Source organism: Suncus etruscus, chromosome 11 (assembly GCF_024139225.1).
Source record: "Suncus etruscus isolate mSunEtr1 chromosome 11, mSunEtr1.pri.cur, whole genome shotgun sequence".
NCBI lineage: Eukaryota > Metazoa > Chordata > Mammalia > Eulipotyphla > Soricidae > Suncus > Suncus etruscus.
In genome coordinates, this window is record NC_064858.1 from 8,312,326 (window position 1) to 8,331,760 (window position 19,435).

Consider the following 19,435-nt stretch of genomic DNA (forward strand, 5'->3'; position numbering starts at 1 on the left):
AAAATAAAATATAATGAAGTAGATAGTTTTATCTGAGCGGGGGGCCAGCATTCTTGGAGCTTCACAAATCCACTGACTATTGTGGTTCAAGTGGCATCGTGGGCCTCTTTCCCTCCTTCCCCTGCTTCTCCCTTTCAGCCCTGAGGCCTATTAAAATTAAATAAAGGTGGGGCATTTGCCTTGCACTCGACTGTCCAGGGTTCAGCCCCGGGTATCCCATAGGGTCCCCCGAGCCTGCTAGGAGTGATTTCTGAGCACAGAGCCAGGAGTAACCCCTGAGATTACTGAGTGTGACTCCAAAATCAAATAAAAAATTAAATAAAGGTGGCTAGGGCAGGGGTCTCAAACTTGCGGCCCGCGGGCCGCAAACGGCCCTCCATACAACATTTTGTGACCCTGCCCTAGAGGAATCTTTGTTTTGTTTTATTTTAGTTGTTTGGGTCACACCCCCCAATGTTCAAGGCTTACTACTGACTTTGCACTCAAGGATCACCCCGACTTTGCCTCCTGTGGCCCGCAGGTAAATTGAGTTTGAGACCTCTGGGCTAGGGAAATATAAAGGATGGGCTCCAAGTTTGATCTCACACACACTCACACAGTGTTCTGCCTGTAGTGCCTGTGTGTCTCTCCAGGACTCGGCCCTGGGTTCCTGAAAACTGCTGCAGACTCACACCACCCTGGCAAAGGGCTTTGGATGAACCAAGGAGATCACCCAGGTGGTGGAGAATATTAGAATATTTCAAGCATGTCCAAGGCTCTGAGTCCAACCAGGCCCTAAGATCACTCTAGCCTCAAAGAGACCCTTAAATGACAGGTTCCTCTAAGCACTGCCAGGTGGTTCCTAAGCACTCCTAAGTATATGTCCCCAGAGCAACAAAAACTGCGATGATGGTTGTGCGGAAATAAAAGATTAAGCCCACAGCAACCTGGAGAAGTGGGAGGCCGCCAGATTAGAGGTTCTGGTTATCAGCCGGCTGAGCTATCTCTCTCGCCTGCTTGCAGCTTCTTAGCCACCAAATTAAGGAAACTTTGTAAAACATACTCAAGAAGCCTTAATGTTCATGGTATCTTTAATACCTGCCCACTAGCTAGGCATTTTTTTCTGACTGAGGGAGCGAGTCTTAGAAGGATCCGTCCACAGCTGGCCCTGCCCACTCAGCTTATCTCTGCCTGGCACACACGGCAGCAACAGCAGAAGCTTTGAAGCTGGAACCTGGGCAGCGAGAGTGAAGCTTTCCTTCTGTGCCGGCTCACTGGGCGTTAAGGGGCATCTGCCCGGCCCCTGCAGCGGCATTTGGTTGTCATTTGGGTTTGAGGCCACACCACATGGGATGCCAGGGATCTAACCCAGGTTGCCACTTGCAACACCAGCCCACTCCCACTGTGCATTTTATTTTGGAGAAGGGGGCTAGGCCATGCCCAGCATTGCTCCCAACTTGCTCCAGGGTCTTACCTGGCAGTGCTTTGAGGGAACCACATTCAGGGCCAGGGATCAGAGAGGGGTCGGCCACCTGCAAGGCAAGTGTGATTTACCCTGTGCTGTCTCCAACCCCAGCATTTTCACTTCACCCTGTTTTCTGAATGGTGGTAGGTCTCCTAACTCATGCTTTTTGCTTTTCCCTTCCCTTTTTTTTTTTTTTTTGTCCTTGCCCCTGTCTGGACCGCCTCCACTGTGCATTCATGTGTTTCGTGCATTGCTTGGTGGGGCTGGCACACTTGGCTGTGGCACCAGGGCTGCACGGGACAGTGTGGGGCAGTGCCAGGAACCAAGATAGTTTCACAGTGTCACATCCCAGGACCCCCTATACTGCTAGTTCTCTTGACTCACATATACTGTCCGTGTGCTATTTTTTTTTCTGCTGTGCCTCATTGTAGAATTATAAAGGTTGACATGTAACATTATATTGGTTTCAGGTATGCTGCATGATGATTTGTGTGTGTGTGTGTGTGTGTGAAATTACCACCTAAGAAATTCCATCTCTTAGAGAGCTTTGTGTGTGTGTGTGTGTGTGTGTCTCTTAGAGAGCTGTGTGTGTGTGTGTGTGTGTGTGTGTGTGTGTGTGTGTGTGTGTGTGTGTGTGTGTGAAATTACCACCTAAGAAATTCCGTCTCTTAGAGAGCTTTGACTTACCCGCTTTCACTACCTGACTAGGGAGTAAGAGTGCAAAAATCCAGACAGGAATATTTGGAAAGGGATCTGCTTACTCCCGGCACAATGCTGAAAGACTCTTTAAGAAACTAGTGCTCGACAAGATTTTGGATGAAGACTTATACATCAATGCGAATGACCAAGCAATTGCCTACATGATGCCTGGAAGTAAAGCGGATGCTGTTCTCCACGGGCATTTGAAGGTAGGGCGGTTTGGGTTGGCAGTTTGGGCCACAGTTCTGTGCTCAGGGCTTCCTCCTGGTTCTGCAGATAACATTCTGGGTGGCCTCAGGTCACCTGAGCCTGGGGAAACCGTGCTGAGGACTGAGTCTCCGTTGGCTGCATGCAAGGCAAGAAGGCCTTACTTACCCTCTATCATGAGGCTCCAGCCCCTAAAGGGATTTTGTTTAGTTTTTCTTTTCCACAGATACAGTTGTTCATGATTGAGTTACAGTCATACAGGTACAACCTTCAGCAGGACACATTTCCCACCACCAGTGTCCCCCAATGTCTCACCCTCCCTGATGCCCTCTCCCCTTCCTGTCAGGGGCAAACATTTTTCTTCTCTCTCTCTTCTTTTTTTTTTTTTTTTTTTTTTTGGTTTTTGGGCCACACCCATTTAACGCTCAGGGGTTACTCCTGGTTATGCGCTCAGAAATCGCCCCTGGCTTGGGGGGACCATATGGGACGCCGGGGGATCGAACCGCTGTCCGTCCTATGCTAGCGCTTGCAAGGCAGACACCTTACCTCTAGCGCCACCTTCCTGGCCACTCTCTCTTTTATTTTTTTTTATTTTTTTGGTTTTTTGGTTTTGGGGTCACACCCAGTGGCGCTCAGGGTTACTCCTGCCCTGCCTCAGCGCTTAGAAATCATTCCTGGGGGCCCGGAGAGATAGCACAGCGGCGTTTGCCTTGCATGCAGCTGATCCAGGACCAAAGGTGGTTGGTTCAAATCCCAGTGTTCCATATGGTCCCCCATTTCTGCCAGGAGCTATTTCTGAGCAGACAGCCAGGAGTAACCCCTGAGCAACACCGGGTGTGGCCCAAAAACCCAAAAAAAGAAAAAGAAATCATTCCTGGCAGGCTTAGGAGACTATATAAGATGCCAGGAATCGAACCTGGGTCCTTCTTGGGTTGGTCTCATGCAAGGCAAATGCCCTACCAGTGCTATCTCTCCAGAACTTTTTTTTTTTTTTTGACACTTTGGTTTGCAGTACAGTACACACTTCTAACCACCAATGTCTCATTTCTCTCCTACCCATATTCCTCTGCTCACCTCTGGGGCAGGCATTTTACCAATCTCTCTTCTTTCTCCCTATATATGTATATCTTCTTTTTGATACTGTGGTTTGCACTATTGCTAATTAAGGATACCATCCCTTAAAGGTCTGGGTTTTTAAATCCTTGTTTTCTCTCTCAGTGAATGAGCATGTAGTACCTCTAAATAAATGTCATTTCCATAGATGCATATACTGGCCTATGTGAACAGACTTTGTTCCTTTTAGTTTGAAGAAATCATAAAGTTGAACCAGTAGAAGTGGTGCTTGAATCAAAACACATTTTTTTTTTTCTATTGGAGGGACCACATACCTTGCAGTGCTCAGGAGGCTCTCGCCACTGTTTTTATAAAAACCAGAATGTTGAGGCCGGAGCAGTGGCACAAGCGATAAGGCATCTGCCTTGCCCACACTAGTCTAGGATGGACCGCAGTCAATCCCTGGGCATCCCACATGGTCCCCCAAGCCAGGAGCAATTTCTGAGTGCATAGCCAGGAGTAACCCCTGAGTGTCCCTGGGTGTGGCCCAAAAACCAAAATAAAAAACCAAAAATGTCATACATGCAGGGTATGCTCTTCACCTCTGAATACATTTAATGATATCAGCATTCACTAATAAGCATTTTTTAAGAAGTTGTTCTGAGTGTAAGAGCTATAATACAGTGGTTTGCCTTGCATGTTGCCAATTCAAGCTCGATAACTGGCATCCCATATGGTCCCCCAAGCACACAGCCAGGAGCAATTCCTAAGTATCATTAGATGTGACACACACACACACACACACACACAATCCCTAAGTATCATTGGATGTGACACACAAACACACACACACATACACACCCCAAAAATGCTGTTCTGGGACCTGGAGCGATAGCACAGGGGTAGGGCATTTGCCTTCCGCGTGGCCGACCCAGGTTCAATTCTGGGCGTCCCATAAGGTCCACTGAGCCTGCCAGGAGCAATTTCTGAGCACAGAGCCAGTAGTAACCTCTGAGTGCCTCGAGGTGTGACCCAACCCCCCTCCACCTCCCTGTATTACTCCCATCCCCAGCAAGAGGCCACTCTCTGCAAATTAGTGGAGAAACAAGAGACAGATAATATGTTTCTCTCCAGTTCTACTGCTGGAGCACAGCGGGGAGGTTTTTGCTTTGCATGTGGCTGACCCAGTTTCATCTCCAGCATCATAAGATCCATGATCCCAGAGCATCTTCAGGTATGGGTGTCCCTCCACACACACCCAAAAAAAAGAGAGAAAGAGAAAATACATATCCCTTGCCCCACAAAATGTACTCTCTCCTTGCCATGGAATGGCAATACTAAAAACAAACGCAATTAGCCCTTACATAATTGGAAACAGGTGTCCTTGTACACACGCGTCTCATTTCTTTTTCTCTTACAAAGGTAGACTTTATGGAAACAGAAAATTCCAGCAGCATGAAAAAACAAAAGGCTTTGGAGGCAAAGGTGTCTCAGAGGGAAGAGGCGGTGAAGAAATGTCTTGGGGAACTTACGGAAGTCTGCAAGTCCCTGGGGAAGATTTTTGGAGTCCACTATTTCAATATTTTCAATACTGCCACTCTGAAGAAAATCGCAGGTAGGCATGTTGGGTCCTCTGGTAACTTGGTATGATTGAACCAGCCAAAGGTGACTGTGTAAGAAGCTTCGTCGGGACAAAACTAGATTCCCTGTCATTATTGCTTTTGTTGAGTCCCTGAATCGAATACTTTATTTTAAACAATCTGACTGTTTTTGAGATAGGAAATGTTTTGGGGGATGGTGAACAGGTACTTCCAGCAGAGCTTGTGGGACCACGTGATGCCAAGGATTCAACCGACGTGTACAGTGGGGTGTGCTCCATCCCTTAAAGCTCTGAGCTTTAAGTCCAGTACAGTATGTTCTTTTAGGTACGTGGGACGTTACTTGCAGGGGCCAAAATCTGATGGTATTACAGGGGGACACAGAATGTGACGGTACTTGGGGGCAATTCCTGGCTCAGTGTTCAGGAGCTGTTCCTGATGGTGGCTCAAAAGACCAGACGTGGTGCTGGAGTCAAACCCAGGTGTGGCTGCAAAACATACTTTCCGGGGCCGGGCGGTGGCGCTAAAGGTAAAGTGCCTGCCTTACCTATGCTAGCCTTGGACGGACCGTGGTTCGATCCCCCTGCGTCCCATATGGTCCCCCAAGCCAGGAGCAACTTCTGAGCACATAGCCAGGAGTAACCCCTGAGCGTTACCGGGTGTGGCCCAAAAAACCAAAAAAAAAAAAAAAAACATACTTTCCAACTTATGGCGATGCTTAGGGTTAACTACTGGCTCTGCATCCAGGACTCACTTCTGGAGGGTTCAGGGACCATGGGTGGTGCTGAAAATTGAACCCAAGTGGCAAGCACCTTATCTACTATATTATCTCTCTGACCCTTGGCACTCTAGTTTTATTTTTCTTTTTTTTTTTTTTTTTTTTTTGGTTTGTTTTTGGGTCACACCCAGTGGCGCTCAGAAGTTACTCCTGGCTCTGTGCTCAGAAATTGTTCCTGGCAGGCTCGGGGGACCATATGGGATGCCGGGATTCAAACCATTGTCCATCCTAGGTCAGCCTCATACAAGGCAAACACCCTACTGCTGTGCTATCTCTCCGGCCGCTACTTTTATGCTTCTATGCTGGGTGTAAATGTAGGTAATTCATCTCTCATCATCAGATGTCACCTAGTTATCTTGGTGTCTTATTTACTGCCTTACACTGTTCCGCTCTTTTATGCACAAGTGTCTTTGCAGTGAGAATGAAATATACCCCAGAAATACAAAGTGCCTTTGCAGAGTTCCTTACAAAAAGGAATTGTTTCATGCTTCCCTGGATCTGTATTTAATGTACTGCTGTATCTTTAATAAATTCTTGCGTGGGGCCGGAGAGATAGCACAGCGATAGGGCATTTGCCTTGCATGTGACGGATCCAGGATGGGATGGGTTCGACTCCCGGCATCCCAGATGGTCTCCCGAGCCTGCCAGGATTGGCTTCTGAGTGCAGAGCCAGGAGTGACACCTGGCTCTTGCCCACCTGAGTTATTTCCATGACTGTGGGTACCTCAGCCCGGGGTAATAGAGCTGCTTTCATGGTGGACTAACCATTGCACGTTGCCCTCGAGTCTTCGTCTAGTCTCAGACTCCTCGCCAAGGGTCCGACAGTAATCAGCCGCTCTTGTCTATGATTGGACACTTGTTTATGTAGGAACTTCAAGGCAGTTCTGCAGGACCAAGGGTCATTCCAGAGCCCCGTGCCTGCGGGCATGTGCTCTGCCTTCTGAGCTCTCCCCGACCTCAGACAGTGTGATTATTTGGACTATTATGAAAGACAATTTTCTTGTTAAACTGGGACACAATGCTGTTTCTGCTGATAAAGTTAGTTTTTGTTTATTTGGATACAGATGTATATCCTAAGTGCAAAACCAGAACCATATGAAGTAACATAATAAAAATGCACACTTGGGGCTAGAGAGAGCACAGAGGTTAGGCGCTGACCCTGAATCTCAACAACCCCTTTCTGAGATCTCTGGTCTCCCAGTCTCACCCAGGATCACTATGAGCGCAGAGCTAGGAAGGGCACCTGAGCTCTGCTGGGTGTAGTCAAACTCCTTGACTTCTGTACTGCATTCTCCAGCCCCATCTTTTGCCTTTTTTGTTTGTTTGGTTTTTTGGGGCCACACCCGTTTGACACTCAGGGGTTTACTCAGGGCTATGTGCTCAGAAATCGCCCCTGGCTTTGGGGGATCATATGGGATGCTGGGGAATCAAACTGCATTCCATCCTAGGCTAGCGTTTGCAAGGCAGACGCCTTACCTCTAGTGCCACCGCTTCAGCCCCATCTTTTCCCTTTTCTAAGAAGTCAGCTCAAATGGTAACAGCGCTCATAAAGAATCCACCCATGTGCTTCTGCATTTCTGTTTGTCGCTTTTACCATCCCAACCCCCTTGTCCTCCAGGTCTATCCTCCCGATCTAGCAATGACACAGAGAGCATGTGGGTTCTTGTCTCTGTTTTTGCAGAGACCACACCCCTGAACAGTACTTAGGGGTACCAGGGCCACACCCCTGGGTCCCAGAGGGCTATGTGGTGCCCAGGGTTGGAAGTAGAGCTTCCCTGTGTTTGGCTTGGAGCTTGACTCCCAACAGAAACACGGGCATTGTTATTCCTGATTTCTGGTAGCCAGGCATCAGCTATGCCTGTCTGCTCAGCCTCCCTGAGTCAGTCTCTCTTTGGGGTGTCTGGCAGCCAGATCCCCTGTGCCCCCTCTTCTTACAGTGTTCTCTAGATAACAACAGATCTGTCTGTACAAGGACTCTTCATCAGAGTTCATATATTCACTCCACCCAGGTGGGACCAGTCACTGGGCTGAAAAATGTGGGGTATTCTTAGAAAGAGGGGAAGCCAAGGGCGCACGCACACACACACTATCTACATGATGATGCTGAATCTCCCCAGATAGTCTAACTTTGGGGCCTTCTTGGAACGGGGGTGGCACGTCCCCCCTTTTCTACCCAAAAGCCTCGCAGCCCACAGCCACCCACGACATCCTCCCACAACTCCACAACTGAACCTTATCAAACTGCCAGACTGCCAGATCTTGAGGTCTGCAGCCTCACACAGCGCCCCGACACCTTCAGGTTTCCTAAATGCTGTCAGCCCACCAGGATGACAGCAGATCTGAGAGAATGTGGTGTAGATCACCAGATCGGTGATCCTGGGCAGTAGCACAGAAGCTCAGCTAATACCAGGCAGCTCGGGAAATCCTCAGGCACTGACTTTGGTAACACCATGGGAGAGAACAGTTACTGCGAATTGACGCTTACTGGTCTCCATTTGGATAATTCCATTTGCCTTTGTGTTGCAATAAACAATAGGAGGTAGACGTGTGCCTGCAACGGGGCAGGCTAGGGTGGTGGGTGGGAAACCAGAAACAACTATATTATCAACTACTTGGTTAATCGTGTTGTTTTCTTGTTTTCTTTTTTGTTTGTTTTTGTTTTGGGGCCACATCTGGTGACGATCTGGGGTTACTCCTGGCTATGGGCTGAGAAATCATTCCTGTCTTGGGGAAATATATGGGACTCCAGGGATCAAATTGAGATCCATCCTGGTTCAGCCCCATGCAAGGTAAACACCCTACTGCTGCTCTGTTGCTCCTGCCCAATCATGTTTTTCATTAAAAATGCATTTTAGGGGCCCGGAAGGTGGCGCTAGAGGTAAGGTGTCTGCCTTACAAGCGCTAGCCAAGGAACGGACCGCGGTTCGATCCCCCGGCGTCCCATATGGTCCCCCCAAGCCAGGGGCGATTTCTGAGCACATAGCCAGGAGTAACCCCTGAGCGTCAAACAGGTGTGGCCCAAAAACCAAAAAAAAAAAAAATGCATTTTAGGGGCCAGGAAGGTGGCGCTAGAGGTAAGGTGTCTGCCTTGCAAGCACTAGCGTAGGACGGACAGCGGTTCGATCCCCCGGCGTCCCATATGGTCCCCCCAAGACCGGGGTGATTTCTGAGCGCATAGCCAGGAGTAACCCCTGAGAGTCAAACAGGTGTGGCCCAAAAACCAAAAAAAAAAAAAAAATTGAAAATGCATTTTAAGGGGCCAGCGGGGTGGCGCTAGAGATAAGGTGTCTGCCTTGCAAGCGTTAGCCAAGGAAGGACCTCAATTCGATCCCCCGGCGTCCCAGATGGTCCCCCCAAGCCAGGTGCAATTTCTGAGCACTTAGCCAGGAGTAACCCCTGAGCATCAAACGGGTGTGGCCCGAAAAAAAGGAAAATGCATTTTAAGAAACTGGAGTGATAGCACAGTAAGGAGGGTGTTTGCCTTACATGCAGCTGACCTGAGTTTGATCCTTGGCATCCTGTAGGGTACCAGGGGTGACCCCTGACTGCAGAGCCAGGAGTAAGCCCATCGCACCTCCAGGTGGGCCCAAAACCAAAAATTAAAAAATAGATTAAAAAGGGGCTAGAGTAATAGGACAGTGGTAGGGCATTTGCCTTGCACACAGCTGAACCTGGACAGACCTGGGTTCAATCCCTGGCATCCCATATGGTCCCCCTGAGCCTGCCAGGAGCGATTTCTGAGCGTAGAGCCAGGAGGAACCCATGAGCGCCGCCAGGTGTGGCCCCAAACCAAAAATTAAAGAATAGATAAAAATAAATTTTAAACAAGACACTACATTTATTTTACGCCACAAACAGAAGGGGGTGAAGAACAGATCAGGAATGGGAGAGGAAGACTTTGGTTCGGGCCTTTACCCCGTAGGACACTGATTCTGGAGAAGAATTCAAAGCTAGCACACGGGGCTCCTCAGCAGGTCTGCAGCTCACGGAGTTCCATCAGCACGGAACAGGACCCTATCCATCTCCCAGCAGCCCTGACTTTCTGACTTTTCACCTTGTGGGGATCGGGGCTGCACTCTGCCCCGCTGCCCCTTGGCCGCCTCCGTGGTTACTGGCTGCCCTTGTGCCCGCAACTAGCACACATGTGCTGAGGAGTGTCTGGGACTGTCGGTGGTTTTTCTTCAAGCCATGATTTACATTCCAATTTTATGCCCCTGCTCAGAATCTTTGTCTTCGGATCCCGAGGTTCTGCTTCAAATTGACGGAGTCACTGAAGACAAGCTGGAGAAATTTGGCGCAGAAGTGATGGCAGTTTTACAGAAGTACTCGGAGTTCACGTTTCCAGGTTCAGTCTCAAGTCTTTTCTCAAAGCCTGTGTGGTGTGGATGGGTGTGGGTGGTGTTTGTTGTTCAGGCTTTGCCAAAACACCATGTTACACTGATATCTGAGTGACCCAGGCAGGCCCCTCTCTGACCCCCCCCCAAAACCTGGACCTATTCTAAGTTTGAGCACCTCACAGGAATTTGGGTCACCAGCTTGTGTGAGCTTGCTCTCACTTCCCCCCCCCCCCACTCTGTGACCCTTGCGGGCCACGTGACTGCTGTGTGCTTCGCTCCTTATTTGAGTGAACGTGCTATCTCAAAAGCTTGTCTAAAGATAAAATTTAAAGAGCGAGCTTGAAATGTTTTGGAAAAATGAACATGTAACGGGAATGCTAGTCTTTCTCGTTGTGATTGGCCTTTGGAAGAGTCTGCCCAGCGCGGGGCGCCTTGTTCGCCTCCCTCATTAGCTGACATTCCCAGGGACGGCCTCCGCCTTTCTCCTCGCACCTCATTAGGAACCTCATCACTGAGCTAGCAGGTGCTCTGGCTCTGGGAAACCTGACAAAGAAAGACGGTTCTGGAGGACACAGGCAAGGCCCCCTGCCAGCCTGCCTCCCAGCTCTGCCATACAGCGGGTGGCAGCCACAGCCCTGCCAAGTGTTCGCCCTGTTTCCTGCCCACCTGGCTGGGCGCGCCTCAGACAGGCAAGTGGAAACAGCGGGATGAGAAATGAGTGAGCACACGCTTCAGGCCCTTCCTCTCCGCAATCATTTTCCATCTATTAACAGAACGCTGAAAAGGAAGGAGGGTCTTTCTAAATCCTTGTGGGGTGACACTGCCAGTCTCAGGAAGAGCAGAACATGTATGTAGTGTGGTAACTTGTCGAGGGGATTGTTGCCCACCAAAGCCCAGCCATCTGGAGACAGCCCTAGGAGAGTGAGTGACAAACCCCAAGAGTCGCCTGTGTGGGCCAAGTCAGCCTCCCAGCTCCCACCACCAGGCGAGGTGGGTGAGAGCTTTTCTGGCCCCGTTTCTCCCTCAGAACTCTGCCTCTGTTTGGATCAGACTGCTTAGTGGGTAAAGTTGGCACATTCCTGGGCCCGGAGAGATAGCACAGCGGCGTTTGCTTTGCAAGCAGCCGATTCAGGACCAAAGGTGGTTGGTTCGAATCCCGGTGTCCCATATGGTCCCCTGTGCCTGCCAGGAGCTATTTCTGAGCAGACAGCCAGGAGTAACCCCTGAGCACCGCCGGGTGTGACCCAAAAACCAAAAAAAAAAAAAAAAAAGTTGGCACATTCCTGCCCTGCGTGTTGGGCTGAAGATTGAGAGGCTGAGGGTTGCCTGAAGGGCACCAGGCCCAGAAGGAAAGATCTTTGTCTGATTTGGTTTTGGGGCCATACCTGTTGATGCTCAGGGGTTACTCCTGGCTATGCACTCAGGGATCACTCCTGGCAATGCTCAGGAGGACCATCTGAGATCCTGACATCAAACCCAGGTTGGCCACATGCAAGGCAAATTCCTTACCTGATGTACTAATGCTCAGGCCCAAATATTTGTTTTTATATTGACCCATTTCTTGCATACACAGTATGAGGAATGTTCACAATCATTATGCATAGAATTGATTTTTTTTTTTTTTTTTTGGTTTTTGGGCCACACCCTGCGGTGCTCAGGGGTTACTCCTGGCTGTCTGCTCAGAAATAGCTCCTGGCAGGCACGGGGGACCATATGGGACACCGGGATTCAAACCAACCACCTTTGGTCCTGGATCGGCTGCTTGCAAGGCAAACGCCGCTGTGCTATCTCTCCGGGCCCCAGAATTGATTTTTTTATCTTACATCTACGATAGCATTTCTCAGCCTTCTGATGACCGTGGCCTTTCAACCTTGTTTTTTTCCTCCCACATTTCTGTTTTCTTTTTTGGAGGTTTTGGCTTTTGGGCCACACATGGTGACGCTCAAGGGTTACTCCTGCCTATGTGCTCAGAAATTGCTCCTGGCGGGGGCCGGAGACATAGCATGGAGGTAGGGTGTTTGCCTTGCATGCAGAAGCACAGTGGTTCAAATTCCAGCATCCCATATAGTCCCCTGAACCTGCCAGGAGCGATTTCTGAGTAGAGCCAGGAGTAACCCTTGAGCACTGCCGGGTGTGACCCAAAAACCAAAAAGAACAAAGAAATCACTCCTGGCTTCGGGGACCATATGGGACGCCGTGGGATCGAACTGTGGTTCGCTCTAGGTCAGCGTGTGCAAGACAAACACCCTACCGCTTGCGCCACTGCTCCAGCTCCATCCTCCCACATTTCTGTCCAACTGGTCAGACCCATAGTCCTATATCATGGCCCCTCATTTATGTAGTTTTCACCTCTGACATCTTCGGGATATCCTAGGGTGTCTTTAGGGGGCCATATCTGTCCTGTTTGAGAAATGCTTGTCTAGAATATTCCAAAACTTGCTGACTAATTGCTCTAAGATGCCATGTGGAACCGTTGGCTCTATTTCCTGTCACACCCAAATGTAACTTGTGTAAAGTGATAAAATGTCTTGTGTTGTATCTCATACTTCCAACGAAAATGAACTGCCCACACAAAGAGAGAAACACAGGTCCTATGGGGCACGAGTTAGCCCTGGTCTCTAGTTAGTCAGAATCTCTGAGGAATTCTCACCTCCTTTCTTGGAAAGCCAATTGCCAGACTGAGTACTTTGGGGCCTTTCTGAAGGGAAGACATGCTCAGTTCTGCAAAGTTGTTAAATCCATGTCTCAGATATAGGAAGAACCCCAGGCAAGTGGCAAGTGTCCCTGTCTGGACTGTCACCATTCCTGGGCAGTGGCATCAGCTGTGCATGTCTTCATTGTCCTTGTAGCTGAGGACGCATACCCAGAGAGGAGCCTCAGCTGCGGCCAGGGCCCTGGACAGAGCTCCCCTGCAGAGTCCGACGAAGAAGCACCCGTGTCGTCGCACTACTTTGCAAACAGAGGCAAAAACAAGAGGAAGCGGGCGGTGGCCTTCCCGAGGTCGAAGAGGAGGCGCAGTAGCTCCAAAACGAAAGGGTACGGCAGATTTGGGGGCGCGCTCTGGCGCTCTCTGGTTCTCTATGCTCGCTCAGAAAAGCCAACCACGCTTCATTTTGGTCCCTCCTGTCCCGTCAGAGAAATGACACTTAGGATCTGATCCAAGGCAAAGCCACTCGTTTCTGTTACTCTTTGGGGGACACATCCAGAAATTGTTCCCGGTTCAGTGCCAGGGATCAAACCAAACAGGGTCCTTCTTCCATGACTGTCTTCAGTCCCATGCGCTGCTCTCGGGGCCCTGTTCTAAAGTTTCAATTCAACTCTTCTAAGTGGCTGTCACTAACATTTCCTCGTTTGCAAAAACATTTCCACCTTTGACTTTATCTTTGGGGTGGGGTTAGAGGGACAAAAATATTTAAAATTGTTCTGCTTGAGAGTCTTTTTCCACATAAAATGTTGAACGTCCTACGCCAGCCGATACAACTAAGGGCACTTTTTGCAAGTTGCCTCTATGACTGTTGGTTTTCACCACACTGCTGCAGGACACAGGGACTCTGCCCCAAGCATGTGGCACTCCCTACCCTTTTGCTACCGAGAATCCAGACCCCAGACTTTGCAGGGCAGCAGGGCAGAGCACAAAGAGCCCACAGCAGGCGGTGGTGGTGCCTTTCATGCAGCACACAATTGGGTGCCCAGATCCTGCAGCTTTGGGTGCTGAATTGGGCACCTTCTCCTTACCTCTGACGTGCCTGGACTCTTTCTGCCTACTGTGTAGACAGCCTCTGCTTTCACCTGGTAGGCAAGATGGTGACCATCCTTTTGTCTAGGGACTCTGGCCCCCAAAGAACTGCTGGTCGGAACACAGACACTCCCAGGAGAAAGGAAAGCATCCCCAGTAAGCCTTGTAGGCTGTTGTGTTTTTGCAGCTTTCTACCTCTCTTCCTCTGGGTAATAAAAACAGAAACTGGGGGAAGAGAAAGGGAAGGCAAACGTTACTAAATTATCATTTGCTTGTTAAGTCCATAAACAAACATTTTGCATGTGCTAATCAGCCCTTCTGCCGGGGTACAGAAATTAAAGCCATTAGTAAAAGTTAGCTTAATTCTGTGGTTTTGACTGCGCAAGTGACCAGCAGATGTTCTTCTGTGGGGATGTGTTCTTATGTTCTCTTTATTCCCTCACTTTGGAAATCATCATTTCCTCACATGGCTTGGAGCAGAGATGACTGTAGGAGGAAGCGGAGGCCTGGCCCAGGGGCAGCTGCAGAGCTGGGCCTCGCTTGTTGCAATGACACAGGTGGAGCTGGGCTCTTGCTGCCCTCACCAGTCCAGAGTCCCTGGATCTCTGCACATGTGCCTGGAGATTGCTCCATTGCCATCTCCTCCCTTTTGTTTGTTAGAACAAAGTAGACCATATTCTAATGTTTATTGCAGTTGGCACTTTTTCTCTATTTTTGTGATTTTTGGGGGGTCCACACCTGGTGGCACTCAAGGGTTACTCCTAGCTCTGTGCTCAGAAATCACTCCTATTAGGCCTGAGGGAGCATATGGGATGCTGGGGATAGAACCCAGGTCAGCTGCATGCAAGATAAACATCCTACTCACTATGCTATTGCTCTAGCCCCTATTTTCACAATTTTTTATTTTTGGTGTTTTGGGGCCACATCTGGCAGCTCTCAGGGGTTACTCCTGGCTCTGTACTCAGAATTCGCTCCTGGCAGGCTTGTGGGGACCATATGGGATGCCAGGAATCAAACCTGGGTTCGTCCTGAGTCGGCAGCGTGCAAAGAAACACCCTACCGCTATGCTATCACTCCAGCCCCACAATTTTTATTGTTAAGAATGACTGTCCCACTACCTCTGATCTAATTTAATTTAATAAGTAACAGGGCTAGAGTTGTAGTACAGCAGGAAGAGAGAGCGCTCGATTTGCATGAGGTCAACTCAGTTTCAATCCCCAGCATCTTATGATCCTTCCCAGGCCTGCACTGCCCATTTGGTCAAGAGTGATTCCTCAGTGCCGAATCCAGAGTAACCCCTGAGTATCATTGGATATAGCCCCCAAGGCAAAATAATAACAACAATAATAGTAATCTAATAAAATTAGCAAAGCCCCCCTAGTCTTGACTCAGAAGCTGGTTCCTTCTTGCTGCTTGTAGGCCACGCCCAGCCATGCCCTCCTGGAACGCGTCCCATTCTCAGAGTCGCTTGGGGGGGCGGGCCAGGCCAGATATTGAATCATGGAGTTTGGGCCTCCGGCTGGCAAAGCCTACACTCAGCCCGTGATGCTGAGAAGGTGCTTCTTTTTCTCTTTGTGGTTGGGGTTGGCGCTGTATCCTGCTGTGCTGGGACTACTCCCGGCTCTGCGTTGGGGGGAACGAGGATGGGGGGGGGTCGCACTCAGCGGTGCTTGTGCATTGAAACTGGATCAGCTGCCCTGCCAGGCAAGTGCTTTCCCCCCCCCCCCCGCCCCCTCCTTACTCTGCCTGTCCCCACGTTGCTGTTTAATTAGCTCGGTATTTAGAAGAGGATATTTTTCTAATCCCCACAGGCTAAACCGCCGTATTTGGTAACTGTTTTTCCCCTGTTTTTTTCCCTTTGGCTCTGTGTCTCCCAGACTCTCTGAGAGGCTCTTGCCGCAGTTTCCAGCCACTCACCTGGCCCAGAGGCCTATGCGGGGACAGTCAGTTCTGACTCTTTGCCAGAGCCCTGGCGCTCCGCACCTCCCTGTACACATCTGCAGACTTACACAATGAGCTGGTTGTGTCTGGCTCCGGGAGTGGGAGTGAAGTGAGTGGCCAGGTGAAGAGTCTGTTGGCATATTCTTTCTGTAAATCGACAAAAACAGCAGGTTTTTGCTCGGGGCTCATTTTCTCAGCGGGAGAGAAACCCAGCACCGGGGAAACTTGGTGGCTGTGTCTGGATGGCCCAGCAGATCTTGGTCAGTCCTATGGTGAAACTGCCCTCAAGCCAGAGTTAGAAGCAGTAGAGCAATGGTTCTGAACTCCAGCCACCCCTCCAACACTGCAGAGGACACCGGCACCCCGCAGCCTCAGGTCCAAGATGGGCCGAGGCTCCCTCACTGTCTGACCTGATTCCCGTCTAGTACCAGGGCAGGGAGAGATGCAGCAGGGCTAGGACAGCACAGCCAGCCTCACCTGCCTGCAGGCCTGTTTTCCTCGTCTCACTTGTTTTGTTTCTTGTGATTTATTGGAGTGAGGGAGATGAAGTATGAAGGTCTTTGTAGAAAGCCATTTTTTGTTTGTTTGTTTGTTTATCTTTTGGTTTGGGGGGCCATACCTGGCAGTGCTCAGGGTCACTCCTGGCTCTGCACTCAGGCATCATTCCTGGCAGTGCTGTGGACCATGTAGGATACCGGGTATCAAACCCGCCACATACAAGGCAAACACCCTTCCTACTTTGCTATTGCTCTGGCCCCTGTTTGGCTTTTTGTTGCCTTTTATTGTTTGGGGGCCACACCAGATGGTGCTGCGGAGGTTGTGGGGGTCATTGCCAGAAGACAAGATGTGAGGGAGTTGGCAGGCCCCAATGGACCAATGGTTTTATGGGGCCATTGCAGAGGGGGTGTGGGGGCCTACTCAAGCGGTGCCTCCAGGGTCACCCCTTCAAGTCAGTGCTCAGGAGGTGTCGAGGCTCCTTGTGAGCCCGCCTGAGGCTGGGGTAGCTCTATCTTCACAAGCCCACTGAGCCCCCTTTCTCTGAACAGGGCCTGGTCTAGGGACCAGGGCCTCCATACGAGGCCATTCTCACCCCCTTGATCTGACTAGGACAGACCGTAATGTAGATGCTGTCTGGACCACTGTTCTTCAGCTGTGTTCCAGCCAGGACACACCCACCCACCCACCCCACCCCCGACAACCTTTGTCTTTCTTGCGTGTGTCTCCCCTCTCCCCGTTCTGCTGGCTAGCCCACTTGGTACATCCTAGGGACCCAAGACAGGGTTATCTGGCATCCAGTTGAGAGCTGCTGGTCTAAGGACTTGGGTAATCACAGAGATCAAAGTTAAGAAACAGTCCTTGATATTTTAGGGAGACAAATTTAGGACAGATCTGTGCAAAAGGTCACGTTCCTGAGACCGGAGAGGGAGTTCAGGGGTCTAGGTGCTCGCCTTGCCCATGGCCCACCAGGACTCCAACTGGAGTGAGCTCTGAACACTTCCGGGTCTGGCCCCCCAAAGGAGCCCTTTGTTTCTTGAATCAGCAAGGAAACTTTGCTGACCCAGAAGGACTTCTGGGCAGGAAGTTCATAAAACCGCACAGTCCTGAGCTGTTCAGGTTAAGAGGAGAAAGGGTGACTGACTGTTGATTTTATTCCACGTTTCTTTTTCTTTTGTCACGCTTCAGGGGTTCCACCGCATGCAGAAAGACATCGTCTAGAGCTAGACCCACCAGCAGCTCTGCGTCCCCGTCAGCTTTCCAGGCTGCCTCAGGAACCAGTAGAAAATTGGGGATTATGGCCCCACCAAAGCCCAGAAATAGACCATTTCTTAAGCCTTCGTATGCATTTTCCTAACAGCCAGCTCTCGGTGTACATGGATGTGACTTCTCCTGTGTCAGCGTCCGACCATCTGTGACTATAAAGCTGTTGGTTTTGTTATGCCATGTATAATTTTTTTACCCATATCTATTAATATTTAAATAAATGCTTAGGGTGACAGTTCTTATTTCTAAAATAAATGTTTTCTTTTTGAATAAGCATGATTTGCTGCCACTGCAAACCTCGTGGCCGTTTTTTTTGCTCAGAAAGTCTGAGGCAGCTGCTGAATCATCTCAGAGAGAGAAATTCCCAGTACACTGTGAAACACAGAAGCAGAAGAATTTCCCCCAGAAGACCGTGGAGAAAACGTGGAGACAAAGTGATGGCAGGTGACAAAGACATTGGAAAAATACATGATAATGTAGTTTTTTTTGGTTTTTGTTTTTGTTTTTTTTTTTTTTTGTGGTTTTTGGGTCACACCCGGCAGTGCTCAGGGGTTTTTCCTGGCTCCGTGCTCAGAAATTGCTCCTGGCAGGCACGGGGGACCATATGGGACGCCGGGATTTGAACCGATGACCTTCTGCATGAAAGGTAAACGCCTTACCTCCATGCTATCTCTCCGGCCCGATAATGTTTTTTTAACTGGGACCTCACAGATCATTCCAGAAAAAAAATCCTGGAGAAGACAATAGTGGATGTGACTCAACCCTTCTTGGAAGATAGAACAGAAATATTGAAAAATGCCCTGCCCATCTCCCTGGTTGGGAATGTAAATAAAAATAAGGAGATGCCATTCTGTGGCCATTGAATAAATGTTCAACGTTTGAAAACACCTCAAGCCTCCGTTCCATGTGGTTCCCTGGGCTGTGAGTGACTAGGCTGTTGAGCTCGTGTCCAGCATGCGTGAGGCCCTTAGTCTGATCCCTGACACTGCTTGCCACCAACTCACCCAAGCACTTCTGGCCCTCGTGTACTATACCTTACAGGACTGGCCTTTTTTTTTTTTGGGGGGGGGGGGATGAGGGGTGTCACACACAGCAGTGCCGAGGTGAAAGCCAGGTTAGGGGGCCCAAGAGCTAGCATGGAGGCAAGGCATTTGTCTTGCATGCAGAAGGATGGTGGTTCGAATCCCGGCATCTCATATGGTCCCCCGAGCCTGCCAGGAGCGATTTCTGAGCGTAGAGCCAGGAGTAACCCCTGAGCACTGCCAGGTGTGACTCAAAACAAACAAACAAAAAAGCCAGGACAGCTGTGTACAGTACAAGTTCTCCAGCTAGTCTTGGTTTCAAAAAGAAAATTAAGGTTCAGGAGATGGCTTAATGGCTGGGGCACATGCTGTGCATGTGGGATTTGATCCCCAACACTAGTGGGTACTCCCAAGTGAGAAAATCAAGAACCGCATAGTGTCATGCTCTTGACTTCCAGACCTCAGGAGTTATGTGCAACCAGTCAAGGAAGCATCTCAAGCCCCGGAGGTGGGATCCCAGCACCCTTCAGAGCCCCAATGCCTCATTTTCATAAACCGCTCAGCTGCAAATATCCTAGGTGGGGAAATGTCCAAGTGGCCCCTACTACCACCAAGGGTTTGTTTGTTTTGGGGCCACACCCTGCGGCACTCGGGTTACTACTCCCGGCAGACTTATGGGCCCTATGATTTGCCGGGGATCGAACCCAGGTCAGCAGCGTGCAAGGCAAAATGCCTACCTGCTGTGCTATTGCTCCGGCCCCTCAAGGCTTATTTCTGACTGCACTCGGGATTGCTCCTGGTGGGCTTGGGGAACCCTATCAGGTTCCAGGGATCAAACCCAGCTCGCCTGCTGTTCTAT

The 19,435-nt window shown here is 49.8% G+C and overlaps 1 protein-coding gene across 1 annotated transcript in view; it reads left to right on the plus strand.

Annotated features, from left to right (window-relative positions):
- BLM (BLM RecQ like helicase) overlaps positions 1-17,953 on the plus strand; it is a 46,975-nt gene extending 29,022 nt beyond the window's left edge. The window contains 5 exon segments of the mRNA XM_049783304.1: positions 2,153-2,352; positions 4,826-5,018; positions 10,002-10,124; positions 12,966-13,152; positions 17,477-17,953. Coding sequence (XP_049639261.1) covers positions 2,153-2,352; positions 4,826-5,018; positions 10,002-10,124; positions 12,966-13,152; positions 17,477-17,645 — 872 coding nt within the window. The 3' untranslated portion in view covers positions 17,646-17,953.
- The last annotated feature ends 1,482 nt before the right edge of the window (positions 17,954-19,435 follow it).